General features: G+C 27.2%; 1 protein-coding gene across 2 annotated transcripts; it reads left to right on the top strand.

Moving 5' to 3' along the window:
- Positions 1 to 4,989: 4,989 nt before the first annotated feature.
- Positions 4,990 to 16,581, top strand: LOC132933905 (FYVE, RhoGEF and PH domain-containing protein 6-like). Of its 2 annotated transcripts, XM_061000180.1 has the most exons (13): positions 4,990 to 5,215; positions 5,302 to 5,478; positions 8,273 to 8,339; positions 9,316 to 10,693; positions 10,771 to 10,908; positions 10,995 to 11,161; positions 11,254 to 11,392; positions 11,454 to 11,555; positions 11,626 to 11,725; positions 11,797 to 11,951; positions 12,503 to 12,688; positions 14,528 to 14,631; positions 15,487 to 16,581. In XM_061000180.1, the coding sequence occupies exons 2-13, from the start codon at positions 5,466 to 5,468 to the stop codon at positions 15,524 to 15,526; spliced, it is 2,589 nt and encodes an 862-aa protein (XP_060856163.1). In that variant the 5' UTR covers positions 4,990 to 5,215; positions 5,302 to 5,465; the 3' UTR covers positions 15,527 to 16,581. The 2 variants fall into 2 exon arrangements, with proteins under 2 accessions (XP_060856163.1, XP_060856162.1); XM_061000179.1 differs by having other exon boundaries at positions 4,990 to 5,478.
- The last annotated feature ends 381 nt before the right edge of the window (positions 16,582 to 16,962 follow it).

Here is a 16,962-nt window from a genome sequence, read left to right as displayed (position 1 = left end):
ACTTACTTAAATGCAAGCCCGGATTAAGGGGGGGGGGGGGGAGGGTATGGCCACGGGCCCACAACAGATATCATACAATGTACGGCGGAATGTACGTTTTTTTTTTCAAATCAGAAATATTTGGATATAATACGTTAACGTTTCCTTATAGCCTATACTATATCGTTAATAAATAATATGTTATTATTATTAATATTATAATTATTATTATTATTATGCTATCGTAATATCGGCTATATCGTCTATTTTTAGCAGGATGATAATGGTAAGGAAATGGAATTTATAGGTATCCCGAGTACGGTGAATACAGAATACCGTCGATTGCGAATTTACGACGGTTGTAACTTGTAACATTATTACTAGGTAGTACTGTAGTAGGTGTTATAGATATAGCTAAAGCCTATAAAACGGATCTTGATGATAAAACATAATACCTATACCAAAATACTTATAACTTATTAAACTAACAAATTTTATTTACGATTTTTTTTCTACGGTAACAATACAAGTTTTATATAGTCTTCTGTTGAAGTTACTATAACGTAGTTATTGTTAGTGTTTTATTTTACGAATACAACAATTTTACATGAAATTTGAAGTAAAAATCGATTATGAGTGACTGTAAAAAGTATTTAAGTGGTGCTCAGAAAAGAAAAAAAAAGAAGGAAGATCTTTTTAATTTTAATGACATCTGCGTTTAAGTGCAGTAAAAGAACTGGATTCTGAGTGGATCGATAAATGTATTGATTTTTTATTTTTGTGTCTGTCATCACCTTTTAGGACAGTAAAAGTACTTGGATTTTCTTCAACAGCAACTTTTCTGATAGGAAAGTGAATCTAGTTGGTACTTTGGGGAGTAAAAATTTCAGTTTTTATATATAAGCATTTAAAGTTTAAATTTTGACAAAATACGGAAAAATCACGAAAATTAGCAAATTATGTTGAGTTGAGAATTCATAAAAATTTTTCTTTTTAAATCTAAGATTTGAAAATGTAATATAAGATTACTCATAAGTTTGTCTAACTTTATCAAAAAAAAAATGTCTACAAGAAACTTAAATTAAATTTTTATGAGCGTCTGAAATTTATATTTTTACAACATTTGATATTCACTCGCTTTCTCATGTAACAATTTTCTTATTTTATTGTGATTAAAAAACGAATGACTGTAGATCCTTGAAAATTTCACTGAATGTTTATAATAGCATTTTCTATACACGATAAAATTTTGAAAATATTTTGACTCTTTTTGAGCTGTTTACGGACGTTGTAAGTTTTAAATTTTTTTAGTTTTTTTTCTATAAATATCAATAAAATTTTATTTGCTGGGTAAAAAAGCGTGAAAATTTAATATAAGGCTCCTGATATATCATTCTAATAGTAGTTAAAAAATATTTTATATTTTTTATAAGCATTTAAAGTTCAAATTTTGACAACATTTATCAAATTTATAATTTATTAATTATTTTGTGGTTAAAAATGTATAAAATGTTTAACTTTTATGGCTAAGGATTGAAAATTTAAAACAAGGCTCCACGTAAATAGGTTATATATAAATTACTTTATTCACAATAATATCATCAAATATACTTGGTAATATCATTTTTATTTTATGTTTTATATATATTTAATATGTGTTAAGATATTTGTATTTGAATACCTACCCATCATGAGTATATTGTAGGTACATACCTTTTTTTATAATAAAATCTTTTATCTGGTTATTCATTATATATTTATAATTTATAAATAAAATTCAAAAACATGAAGTATGAAATGATAAGAAAAAAAAGGTGGATAAGTGGATGTCGCTCTGCTGTACAGTAGGTTACAAGTGGGTCACTGTAATGGATGGTGTTAAATTTGAATTCAATGATATAATATCATTGTATAAAAAAACGATTCTGAGCGAAAACGGTCAGTCAGCCTATGACCAAGTATATTATATGATATTATTGTGAATAAAGTAATTTATATATAACCTATTTACGTGGAGCCTTGTTTTAAATTTTCAATCCTTAGCCATAAAAGTTTTTAATTTATAGATGTTTAACCAAAAAATAATTAATAAATTATAAATTTGATAAATGTTGTCAACATTTTAACTTTAAATGCTTATAAAAAAAAATTGTGCATATGTATTTTTAATATTTTTCAACTGCTATTAGAACGATATATCAGGAGCCTTATATTAATTTTTCACGCTTTTTTACCCAACAAATAAAAATTTATTGATATTTATAGAAAAAAAACTAAAAAAATTGAAAACTGACAATGTCCGTAAACCGCTCAAAAAGAGTCAAAATATTTTCAAAATTATATGGTATATAGAAAATGCTAATATAAACATTCAGTGAAATTTTCAAATATCTAAAGTCATTTGTTTTTCAATTACAATAAAATAAGAAAATTGTTACATGAGAAATCAAGTGAATATCAAATGATGTAAAAATATACATTTCAGACGCTCATAAAAATTTAATTTAAGTTTCTTGTAGACATTTTTTTTTGATAAAGGTAGACAAACTTATGAGTAATCTTATATTATATTTTCAAATCTTAGATTTAAAAAGAAAAATTTTTATGAATTATCAACTCAAAATAATTTGCTATTTTTCGTGATTTTTCCGTATTTTGTCAAAATTTGAACTTTAAATGCTTATAAATAAAAACTGTGACAAAGGATTTATAATTTTTTTCATCTGCCTTTGAAATAATAACCTAGGAGCCTTCTTTTAAATTTTCAAGCTTTTTTACTCAACAGATAAAATTTTATTGATATTTATAGAAAAAAAAACTAAAAAAATTGAAAACTGACAATGTCCGTAAACAGCCCAAAAAGAGTCAAAATATTTTGTAAATTTTATGGTGTATAGAAAATGCTAATATAAACATTCAGTCAAAATTGCATGTCCCTACGGTCATTTGTATTAGAGTTACAACAAAAACCAAAATCGATTTTCTCGAAAACAGATTTTGCGTAAAAATTGCCGTTTTTCCTTAATTTTTCTTTTGTTTTTCACGTCGCTTTTGAAAACTACTGGGTTAGTTTTTACTTTTGACCCCCCAAAGTACCAACTAGATTCACTTTCCTATCAGAAAAGTTACTATTGAAGAAAATCCAAGCCCTTTTACTGTCCTAAAAGGTGATGATAGACACAAAAATAAAAAAAAATAAAAAAAAAACACACATTATTGTAAAATCAATACATTCATCGCTTCGCTCAGAATCTAAAATTGAAAACTGACAATGTCCGTAAACACCTCAAAAAGAGTCAAATTATTTTAAAAATTTATCGTGTATAGACAATGCTAATATAAACATTCAGTGAAATTTTCAAGTATAGTTATACGTTTTTAATTACAACAAAATAAGAAAATTGTTATATAAAAAATCGAGTGAATATCAATAAATGTTGTAAAAATATAAATTTCAAACGCTCATAAAAATTTACTTTGACTTTCTTGTAGACATTTTTTTTTTGATAAAGGTAGACAAATTTATGAGGAATATTTTATTATATTTTAAAGTCTTAAATTTAAAAAGAAAAATTTTTATGAATTCTCAACTCAAAATAATTTGCTAATTTTCGTGATTTTTCCGTATTTTGTCAAGATTTGAACTTTAAATACTTATAAATAAAAACTGTGACTAAGGAATTTTTAATATTTTTCAAATATTGTTGTAACAATAACCTAGGAGCCTTGTATTAAATTTTCAAGCTTTTTTACCCAAAAAATAAAGTTTTATTGACATCCATAGAAAAAAATACTAATAAAATTGGAAACTGAAAATGTTTCTAAACAGTTCAAAACAAATCAAAATATTTTTAAAATTTTATCGTGAATAGAAAATGCAAATATAATCAACCAATGAAAATTTCATATATATACGTTCGTTTGTTTTAGAGTTACACCAAAAACCAAAATCGATTTTCTCAAAAACAGAATTTGCGTAAAAATTACCGTTTTTCCTTAATTTTTCTTTTGTTTTTCACGGCGCTTTTGAAAACTACTGGGAAATTTTGACCTCCCCCCCCCCCCCCAATGTACTAACTAGATTCACTTTTCTATATCAGAAAGGATACTGTTGAAGAAAATCTAAGCATTTTTACTGTCCTAAAAGGTGATGACAGATAAAAAAGTAAAAAAATAAATAAAAAAAGGTGGGTAAGTGGATGTCGCCTATGTATTTTTAATATTTTTCAACTGCTATTGTACCAATATATCAGGAGCCTTGTATTAAATTTCCATGCTTTTTGACCCAACAGTTATTAAAATGTATCTATTGATATTTATAACGCATTTTTACCTAACAAAGAAAATTGTATTAACATTTAAATTTTGACATTCCCAAAGCACCAACGATATTCACTTTCCCATCGAACAAGATACTGAAGTTGAAAATCCAATCATTATTTCGACTACTTATCGTGTAAACAGGCACAAAAATATAAAAAAAATATAAAAAAAAACATACATCATTGTAAAATCAATACATTCATCGTTCCACTCAAATTCTAAAACACATTGTAAAATTTATACATTCATCGCTCCGCTCGGAAACTATAAAAAATTTTCGATTTTTTGATTTCTGAAAATTGCTGACTTGTACTTACAGTAGCCGACATTCGGGGGGTGTCAAACCTTCCCCCCTGAGTGGAATGTTAATTTGATTTGATATAAATTGTTGGCCTGTTATGGTTGGAGTTTATGTAGTATATACATCGTCTATGAGTATATATATATTTATATTTATAGATATATTTATGTAGTATATAATATATCACCGATGAGCACGAATTAAGATATACGTGCAGAGTGCAGACGTGCCGATTAGTGATGATTGTACATTTGTACTGAATTTAGGCTCCCGGTCGGCAAGCTGTCGAGTTTTTCTTATCTCCGGACGAGACACGCACAGCTCGCCGCGCCCGCATACGCACGTCTACTGCGTCACTTATCAGTTATCATCAGCGTAATAGTTATTATCAGGTCCACTGTCCAGTCTTCGCAGCGGATATCGCGTTCGACGTATTATGATTATTATTGTTATAATTTACTCGCTTTATAGTTTAATCAGTAGTTCGCTAATTTATTCGCTTCCATCCGCTTTCGATTTTCGTCTTGGCTCTCGCGCGTCCCCGCCACCCGACCATTACCACCGACGTCGTTTTGTACTAGCGTTCGTCTCGGGCTCGGCAATTGTCATCGCGTGAGTACACTACCGTCCACATACATCGTCTCGCGCACTAACACTTACTAACACTTAACTGCGTGACGGTTTGCTCTGTCGCTTAGCGGTGGTCCGTCGTCACTCATCGATGCGGGTCGTCCAGGAGTAGCCCCGAAATCTGCAGCCTGTTGATGACTGCCAGATCCGTTTGAGCGGAGAGCCGATGGTTGCAGGCCGTACGTACCCGTTGACATGTTGGTTTTAAGGTGCTACGTTTAAATGGAAAATCATGAATACACCAGGTAATCAGAGTTCTTCTCTGTGGTCACTAAACATTTTTCATTGTCAACTCTCTTCAAAATATAATATGGTTCAAGCACTGAACCAAGTTAACGATTCATTTATAAATTCTAATAGGTTAGAACCAATGGTTATATTATTATGTTCGCTATAGCTATTTACTAACTTTATACCTATTCCAACCAGATATGCTAAATGTAGTAATTATTGACTGTTTGTAATCAGTATCTAATACTAATATCAGATTTTCAATCAAATAGGTAGGTACATTAAGTGTAAGTCATGAGGTATGTTACTATTTGCCTTTACATAATATGAGTTGGTTATATACCTATATAAAATGATACATACTTCTTTTTAAATTGTTTATTTTTGTAATTAAAGAAGATACATAACCATAAATAAAAACTAATTAAGTTAAACTAATTAATAATTTTTGAATTTAGAATATTTTGTCCTCAGTTTCCACATTTTCATTATATTTCAAAGACTCAAATCTTTTAAGGGGGTTCCAGTCTGTTTAGTAAAAAGTCAAAACTTATGTAGATTTGACCAATCTTAACATAAATCGGGACATCAATTTTGTTTATCTTAATATTTTTAAATATATTTAAATTCCGTATCATAAAATAAACCTACTGGGGACAGAGCAGTCGATGAAAAAAATTGGTTTTTAAACCAAAAAACCAAACAAATCTGTAGGAATTTGGTTTGACGAATTTAAATTTTTAAAACATTGATTACCAAGATTACTAGGTTTCCATCTCGGTGTCCATTGAGGTGATTTTGAATGTCTATGTTTCAAGTGTGATAACTATGAATAAAAATATGATATTTTTGTATTTATATTAACACATTAATACATATTATGACACTAACAATAATTGGAATATTAAAAATCACCTCGATGGAAACCTAGTAAACTTGTTAATCAATCATGTTACGTTTTCCAAATTAAAATCCGTCAAATCAAATTTCTCCAGTTTTGTTGGGGTTTTTGGTCTAAAAGTCACTTTTTTCATCGTCTGGAGCGTCCTTAAGACATTAATGCGTACTAAATTATTTGCTGTTGCATCAAGAATTCAAGATATAAATATCTAAAGAAGTTTTATATTTGTAATTTTATCAAATTTATTGTACAATTTAAGATTGAAATTTAATAAGTAGGTACCTAGGTAGATAGGTCTTTAAATACATTTACAAAGTAAATGAGTTGTCTCTGTCTTACTAAAACATATATAATACCAGATATAATACCTAACTTGGTAAATTTTGTGTACACTATAATCCGTTTTACTCTGCTTTTTTTTGACTTGAAGCCAGTTATAGGCATTGTAACATTGTTATTTTTTTTTTGCAAAAATTGAAATGCCCATAACTTGATTTAAAAATAATATAAAAAAAAAAAAACATTTGTGAGGCCCTAGATAATATTTTTTACACTGGTTTTTACCTTTGAATTTGATGATAAATGTCAATTCAGTATTTCAGTACCTATGTATCCATTCTAATTTTAAAAATACCAGAGTGTAAAATGGATTATTCTGAATGTTAAATTTGGTATGTTGTGCATTAGTAAGAAGAAGACAACATGCAGGTATGATGTCATCTACCTAACCTAACAAATCCAATAAACAATCAGATTAATGATACCAAAATTATAAATTATGTTGAAAATTGTTCTCATTTAATCTATTCAATTGTATGGCATTACATTTTAACAAATCAAATTTTCTAAAATTTAATATTTACCTAAAACATCAATAATAATAATAATTAATAATATTAAAAATTATGTCATCTTTTTATAATAATAATTGTAAACAAATTAATGATTGTAATTGCACAGAAATAAAAGAATATAGCAGAATAAAATATTTAGAATTTATTTATGATAATAAACTAAATTGGAAATACTATATTGATCACGGGGTTGATCATTTAACCACCTTAGTACAATATAGGATCTAGGACAAATTTGTGTGGGGTGTTACGATAAGCGATTATAATTAGCAACTATACTCATGGCTATATTATACTTTTTTTTTTGGTTTGAAACTTGCCGTATAAAAAACAAATATTAATGTTCCTTTACTTGTATCCTCGTTTGTAGATTCTTACCATCAAGTTTCGTAAGAGGTTGATTCACTCTAATTTTTAAACTAACGAAGCTAAACGTGATTTTCTGAATGTAAATTTGTTAAGTTATACACTTGTAAGATGGAGACAACAAATGCCAGTGTTACGTTATCTTAGGACTCACCCAACCTAAAACAAGTTTATTTAGAGGATGTGTCAGAAAGTATTTTGTAAATTAAATTCTTAATGTATTTAATTATTTCTGAAATAAAGTTCATCTTATTATAACCTATTAATAATAAATAATTATTATAAATCAGTTATTGTATTGGTAATAGTGTAATAACTGGAATCTGCATAGAAGTATATATTGTATAATATATCATAATCATTAGCACCTAACCTCACCTTAATACCTAATTCAATTAGGTATAACATACAAATAAATTGCTAGTGTAATAGCTTATATTTAACTAATATTGTATTAATTAAATAATAATGACGAATGAGACCTTCAAATTATAAATGATGCCTTATTATTTATAATTGCTTATACAGAATTTTATATGAAGAATCAATAAACATAAATTCCTAAAATACTTTAATTTATTTATTTGAATAAGCTTTCTTATAGATAATTATCTTATAATAGATAAAAATAATAATTGTTACAAATCAACCTTTGTTAACCATTACCTTTTTTAAATTTTTGTTCAGAGAAAATAAAGCCACTTCCACTACCAAAACCAAATTCAAGTGACTGCAGTTGCCATGAATCACACAAGTATGCTTTAATAATTTATTAACTGATTAATATCATTATATCAACAATAAGTGTCGGTCTAGCCCAATCGGAGAACACCTGGGCAAAGTTAATGATTAGGTTCCTTTGAGGTTTCCATTGAAATACATTATGCCAGGCTAAGTCATGCGCCAGATCGACCCTATTATAAACCCTACATATTTTAATATCTATTATACTGTTAAGCCGGATTCACAGTTACGTTATGTCATGCGAGGGTGTGGTGACTATATGGTTATAACTGGTAACCGTATTGGTTTAAAATTTAAGCTGTAGTCAATTCTTGGTATACTCAGTTGCAACTTTGTTATTACATCATACCAAAAAAGTAACAACAATGCAGTTTTATTGACACGACACACAATATAGCTGTGAATGCGCCTTTACCCATTAAATATGATAAACTTATTACTTTTAAGTGAATTTGTTGATATTTTTTTATAGTATTATTTGCAGTAGATTCTTACCTACTTTAAATAAAAATTTTGTAAAATATATTATGTAAATCTAATATAATCTATTATTTTTTATTCTTCTTTTCAAAAATAACAGTCAGTATTTTATAGGTACAATTAATAAATTATTTATAATTTAATTTACTAAAGTAATTTTTTTTTTATTATTATTATATTTGTTACTAGGTAATGGTTGAGTTTTAATATTACAATATAATAGATTTTGTTTTAAATATAAATGTATAGATATTATTCATATGTGATATGTATACTATCTTTTATGATTATAGACCCTTAATTTTATATTATCATAAGTAATCTTACGAAGATTAGTTATTCTTTTATAATAACTTTAGTTTAGTCAAGTTAATAAAACTTAACTACTTAAGAATATTCAACTACAAAATATATTCATTATTTTACAAAAAATAATATTAAAAATATTTTAAGTTAAAATTTCTTAAATTAATCTAATTTGAGTTATGTATTGTTTTGTTTTGAAGGTTATGTCCGAAACATATAATGGTTACCGAAAATGACAAAGATAATGTGTCAGTTTTGAAATGTAATTTGCATTCTACAGCTACAAAGTATACGGTCAAACCTCCACTGCTTCCAAAACCAAATAACATTGCATTGAAAACTAGTCCTTATAAAGTCAAACATCAATTTCCCAGTGTCAAGTCTTTCAAAAAACATGAAACAACTTTAAATTTAACTGTTAATCAAACTGCAAGTTGTATGCCTAACAAAAATGACGATAAAAAAAATGATGAAGAAATAAAAAATGACAGTGATGTCAATTCAAATGTTTCCCAATTAGAAGTTCCTCATAATGTAAATAGTATTTTAGAAAATAACTTAACTGATAATGAAAATAATAACAGTATTAACAACAAATGTACTGACGATGACTTAGACTTTGATTATCAAAATGACAGTTTGCTAAGTGAATATGTGGTATTCCATAGTGAATTAGACATGTCAATTAATAATTTAGATGATATTATGAATACCACAATTGATGACGAAAAGTCGTCCATTGCTAGTGATTCTACAGACCAATCATTTTCTGTTAGGAAAAAAATTGTCAATTGGTTTGGGTCATTTGGTAAAGGGAAAATATTAAAACAAAAGAAGCGTAGTTCTTTTTATGACAGTCATAATGATGACAGGAACACTGAAAAAGAAGATAATGATACAGATTCTCATTCATCACTAGATGAAAAACCCAATGAAAAACTAGAACTTGGCGAAACATTGTCTATTGACAACATTGAAACTGAAGAAATACCTACCAAAGCAAAATCCTTAAGGACTGTCGAAGAACTTATTTCAACCGAAAAAGTATTCATAGATGTTTTAAATCTATTATGCAAAACATTCGTTATGTTTGTCGAACAAACTGGAGGTGATGTTAAACTGATACCGTCTACTGATTTATCAAAAATAATCAGTCCTCTTCCCCAATTATTAAGTCTAAATGAAGACTTGTTACAAGACATGGAGAATCGTATGAAAAACTGGAATGAACATCCTAAAATTGCCGATGTCATAGTAAAAAAAGGACCTTTTCTTAAACTCTACTCAACTTACATACAAAACTTTGAAAGTCAAAGTAATTTGTTGGATGAATACTGTCAAAAATACCCTCGATTTCAAAAATGTGTCAAAGACTTTGAGGCGTCCGACGTGTGTAAAAAACTGACTATTAAACACTACATGTTAACACCAATTCAGCGAATTACCAAGTACAGACTCTTGTTAGAAAGCTATTTAAAAAACCAAGATGAAGGGTCTATTGATTACCAAGATACAATAGTAGCATTAGGCATTGTGTGTGATGTTGCCAATCATGCCAATGAAAGTATGAAACATGGGGTGCGTTTTTGTTTTATTTTGTTTCTATTAATTTTTATTGATTTCATAAAATAATGTATCCGTTAATTAAATTTCAGGATTGTGTGAGTAAACTTTTGCAGTTACAATCACTATTAGGAAGTTACATTATAATTAAACCAGGCCGAGAACTTATTAAAGAAGGTGAACTGTATAAGTTGTCCAGAAAAGACATGCAACTTCGATATTTTATTTTGGTATTATTATTACTTATAAATACTTAATATAACGCAACATATTTATTTACATTTTTATAATATGAATTTTATATGTATTTTTTCAGCTCAATGATTGCTTGTTATACACATCATATTATGGTACAGTTGCGGGATTGAAAATTAACTATGAGCTTCCACTTAGTGGTATGAAAGTATTTCTTCCCATTACTGATAATTGTCTCAACGAATTTAGTATAATAACCATAACTCGAAGCTTTACTCTTAGGGCCAAGTTAGTTGTTTTTTTGTTTAATATTTATATTATCCAATAAAATGTTATTTTATACAAGAATAATACATTGTGTTATAAATTATGTGTTACAGATCTGCCGTAGAGCTTAAAGAATGGGTTAACATTTTAGAGAAGGCAATTAGAGAACACACCAACAAACAGCTATCCTTTCTCAACATGAAATTTGTTTCAAAGAACATAGGACGTGAACCACTTCAATTGGGATATGAGGCATATATTAATTTGTCTTTTTTTCTTAGCTGTGCATAATTTTTGAATTTTATCAAATTAGGCACCAATATGGATTCAAGATTGTCGCGTGACTATGTGCCAATCGTGTGCTTCAGAATTCACCGTCACATTCCGGAGACACCACTGCAGAGCATGCGGCAAAGTATGTGTGGATTGTTCTGAATGATTTAAATTTAGTTATTTCTATTGATATTTAAATTACTATTGAGTAGGTAGTTTGTAGTAGTTGTTCAGAAAACAAAGCACCACTTCGTTACATGAAGTTTCAGTCTGCAAGAGTGTGTGACGATTGTTATGATTATTTGCTCAAAGGTATGTTTTATGTTTTATTTGACCACTGGTAACTAATTGATGTATATTTGTTGGATAAAATATATTTGTAGAGTTTGAAGACAAAATATTGGAAATGCGTCAATCATCCAGTAATAGTGACTTAGAAATTCTTAAGATGGTGGACACCGTAAAAAATTCCTTTAAGAAGTCTGGTGTATGGAGCTCAAAAAAACTCGTTAAGTATGTTCCACAACGGTTAAAAGAGGTAACTATTATAATCAATCCAACTTAAGAGCATGTGGTACCTATGTGTGTTGTCTTCGTCTTAGAAATGTACAACATATCAAAAATTGTTTTTGTGGAACAACTTTACTCCTTCTGTATTTATAGTATAATTACCAAAATTCTACAATGCATAGAGAAAAACTTAATCTGTGACCTAATGTTTTTATTATTTAGATAACATAAATACAATTTAAGTTATCAGTTTGAGAATATTAGATTTTTGTTTTTTTTTTCATTTTATTATTAATATTGGTTAGTGCTATCAAAAAATTAAAGCTCTATGTCACAGATACAGTTCTTCCTTATGCGTTGTGGAATTTTGGTTGTTCTACAATGAATACAGAGGGAGTAAAGTTTTTCTGCGAAAAACATATTTGCTATGTTGTACATTTGTAAAAAGGAGATAACACATGTGGGTACATGTCCTCTTAATCTAATAAAAATCGATTAATATATTATAATAAAATCATTTTATTGTCATAAACTCATAAACAACATACCATGTATATTAATAGATATAATTATATACAGGTAATGGCCAACGATTCTGGCTCACAAATGAGTGGTTGGTTGTATCGACGGGAAAAACGTAAATCATGGAAAAGATTTTGGTTTGTTCTAAAAGAACAAGTTTTGTATATGTACAAAGCTTCTGAAGATGTTGTTGCATTGAACACCATACCTGTTCTTGGGTATAGTGTTCAAACATTCCCAGAAGTAAGCTCATTATAGTAGATTTATTTTAACAGTATACATTTACACCTCTATTAATCAGAAAACATAATATTGACGGTGGAAAGGAAAAAGGGCATTAACGACTTAATTCTGCATCGATTGTGCTCACCTGATTATCGATATGTTGATTATTGACTAAGTTATATTCAATAATAAAATAATCGATAGTTGCAAGACGTAAACGCCATCTTTCATATTAAAGAGTAACCACCAAATAACATGCTTTAGCTACAAAACAATATTTTTGAGCGTAACAATCACAGATGTTTATAATAATAATTAAATATTTTTATTGATTTTAATTAATTGTTGGTTATTATAATTATTGATAATATATATAAATTTTGGTTTAAATAAACAGAGTAAAATAAAATTATAATAATATTATTATTATTATACTGGTTGTAACCATCAAAATTCAGGTTATTAACAAAAATAAGGCGTAAGCACCATAAAAGTATATAAATTAACGTTACAAGTAAAAAAAATAACAATTCTTAATTTATTATGTTACCAACTTATTTAGAATATAATTATCTAAAAATTTTATTTAGGTGAAAATTCAATGAAATTAATTTAAACAGAATTAAAAATTTAAAAAAACTGTTGTTTGGCTCTTGTAAAATTTATAAAATATCGCCTACGCCGTTTTTCCTTTCCACCGTCGATATGATCTATGCTTTACTTGTTCTCATTGATTTATAACTTTATATCAACTCTTTAAGTTCTTTACGAATTCAAGAATTAATAATGTATTTTTGCATAGTTATAATTGCTAGAATGTTAAAATGTATATGGGATCTGGTTACCAAAATGTATACGTTGTAATATTTAACAACACAATAAACTTAAACGTATTTATTTATTAAACTCACAATAGCTTGGTCGCTAGGATGAATAAAACAATTAAAAGTACAACATCACACGCCACACAAAATAACGACACTTAACTCTGAACCTAGCTACCACCCACCATCTTGTCGTGTCAGCAACAGACCCTTACACCAGGGGTCACCAACTAATTTTGGAGGTCCGTTTTGAAACTTACCAAACTTTCCGCAGTCCCAAACAGTTTTAATGACTTTTAAATGTTAATAAATACATGTTTTTTTTTTTTTTTTGTGATAAAATTTGTATTTTTTATCAATTGGTTTATTTATTTTAATAATATTATTACTATAAAAAAAAATTCTAAAAAAAAGGCGAATATACAAGAAAATATTTCATTTTTATTGTTAAAAAATGTCTATTGTAATATAAATTTTATGACAGACACTTACAGTTTTAGATTCTGAGTGGAGCGAGGAAGCTAGTGGTTTTATAAGGGTGTTTATTATTTTTTTTATATCCTGTATACAAAATATATACCAGAAGGAATGCTTCGATTTCAACATAAAGTACCTTATCTTTTATCAAATTTGATGAAGATGGTATTTTAGAAAGGCCATTTTTCAATAGTTATTTAATGCCACAGGAAAATCCACCGACAAATTACAAAAAAACGCTAAAAATGGGATTTTAATTTCAAACGCTTTATTTATCATTATCACCATAGAAACGAATAATAAGAAAAGTGTTCACTGTCTGCCTATTGGTGACCCTTGTTACATACCATATGGTAGACAATTCACCTCTATATGTTTGGTGGTGTCATTGATTTACATATTCTATGAATGTATGATTTAATGTACTTATGATCCCATACCCCAGGGAATCCAAACTTCTGTGCTCATACAGTTTAATATTTTTTTTTATTTACAGATTATTTAATAATTTATTGTTATATCATAATACTAAAAAATGAACAAATGCATTTTACAGGGTACAAACTATGAAGAATTTGATTCAAGTTGTGTTTTTCAATTAGCTCACGCTGGACAAAACCCTTTGATATTTTGCTCTGATACCGAACAGTTGGCCAAAAGGTATGCCTATAATAAATATGCGTAAATTCAACTATTTTAGGTTATTTGACTAGGTTTGATTTCAAACAAATATTTTAATAAATGTCTTATAATGGTTTAAGAATAAATATAAATACTTAATATGGCCAATAGGTGTTCCAAGTTGGCTAAACTTTGTATCGGTGTTAAAATCTAATAACATACATACAATTTTGCTTTGGACATCTTTAAGGTTCGGTGACAGACAACCTTTGGTTGAACTCATAATATTTCACAATATTATTTATTGTATTAATAACAACTTCCTATAATCAGGAGGTTAATTTAATACATTCAAAAACTTTAAGAATATGCAAGATAAACTTAATTAAATTGAATTTACAATAAATTATGTATTATGCATGGAAGGTGGTGCTTTATATTAATATAAAATTATTAGACACTAAAATATAATAAAAATGTTTTGTAAAATCTCTTATTTTTTGATATAAACCAAAGGCATTGAAGTAAATAAAACTATTTATAACAAATTACCACCATTTTATATATTTGTTCTATTTAATTATTGAATAACTTATTGACTCATTAAATTACCTATAACTTATAAGGCATGTATAATCCGAAGGTCAGACTAAATTTGGCCCATATTTTTTATTGTTATATATATCAACTACTTACAAATTGCATAGTTTTAAAAAACTATCATTATAACATATACATTTTAAAATGTAATACACAAAATTAAAATAAATAACCACTTCATAGTCCATAAAACAAGCTTATACATAGGCATAAAGTGTACCTTTTATATTAGAACATATTATATCCAGTAATTATACCTAACCTAACCTGTCTAACAATAGATTTTGATTACAGATGGATCAACACCCTTAATGAAGCAACAAAATTAAAATGAGATCTCTTTCAGTATTTATATATTTATCATGGATTCACATCAGAGATCACACTTACTTTTAAATATGCATACTGCATAGTTATATTATTTTAGTTATTATAATAGTGCCACAGTATATTTATGGTGCTATTTTATTTTTTAAAACTGTTAAGGTATATCACTAAATATAATTGAAAATTGTTTTATTAATTTGTAATAATACAATTTATAAACATACATAATAGTATTAATAATCAGTGCCTTGATTTTATGTATAATGTAAGCATGCTGTGTGTTATGTGTGAGTTTTTTCTTTTATTTAAATCATTGAATTATTCATTATATTAAGACCAAAGTTTATTTCATAGTAAGTTTTATTCTAAACCAAAATTTATATACATTGCAAATCATGTTTTAAATTTTTAAAAAAAAATTATAGTATTGTTGTCTACTATTATATTTATATTTATACAAATGGTTTTATTAATTGTTATATTTTTGCACTTAATTTAAGAAAATTGTTTTTTAGTGATTAAATTATGTTTATTATAAATTACCTTACTGTACTGTATTATTTTTAATAATTATCTAATTGAATATGTCACATTAACATATCCATACCTCACAATATTGTCAGAGACCATCTAACACCTAAAAATATTATTACATTCTTTTATAGGAAAGTCATTGACATAGAAAATTAAATTACAAATACATACAAGTATAAACTGAAATATTTGACATTATGAATGACAATTTTCAACTATAATATTCGATATATTTTATTAATGTTTAGATACCTACTTTATTCTTTAAAAATGTACTTCATTCTACAACCTAAAATAAATGTTAGAAGCATCTGAATTATGAAAGTTATAATCAGAAGAATTCAGAGAAGTTACATTGATAAATGAATCGGAATAAAAAGTAATGTTCGTTATCACATAATTGTTATTGTTATTAGTAATACTTAATTGTTTGTATGATTTGACATTTTTTTGAGGATAACTTGTAAGGAACTTTCATATTATCTAATGATTTCATCTTTTGATTATAAAAGATTAAATGGACCACCACTACTCGGTACAAAATATTAGTTATAATTGAATAACAAAATTTTCAAATTAAATAATTATTAAAGTATAATTTTATCTGTGATATACTCATATATAATTTTTAACTTTTGATGGCCAGCACAAATAGATTTTAAATTAACACAATTAATTATTTATCCATCTTAACGTCACAGATTAAGTTAATAGGATATCAGCGCACTATTTGTTTTCTCTCTTTAGCCCACGCGTAACATAGACAAAATGCATTTGCGCAGAATCGTTTTTTCTATGTTTTTAAGTTATCTTAGAGTAAAATCACTCATTACAAAAAAGAGAATAATATTTTTGAGGGAATGACATATCGATTTCTCTAAATATTGTTTCAAAACGATTTAAACATAA

Source organism: Metopolophium dirhodum, chromosome 1 (genome assembly GCF_019925205.1).
Source record: "Metopolophium dirhodum isolate CAU chromosome 1, ASM1992520v1, whole genome shotgun sequence".
Lineage (NCBI taxonomy): Eukaryota > Metazoa > Arthropoda > Insecta > Hemiptera > Aphididae > Metopolophium > Metopolophium dirhodum.
Note: the sequence above shows the minus strand (reverse complement) of the source record. Positions and strands in the feature narration are given on the sequence as shown.

What these genes read in the sequence shown, in the direction of transcription:
- LOC132933905 (XM_061000180.1), top strand. An exon ending in AGTTGCCATGAATCACACAA is followed by an intron (nt 8,340 to 9,315) that starts GTATGCTTTAAT and finishes TTTGTTTTGAAG; the next exon opens with GTTATGTCCGAAACATATAA. An exon ending in CACTTCAATTGGGATATGAG is followed by an intron (nt 11,393 to 11,453) that starts GCATATATTAAT and finishes TTATCAAATTAG; the next exon opens with GCACCAATATGGATTCAAGA.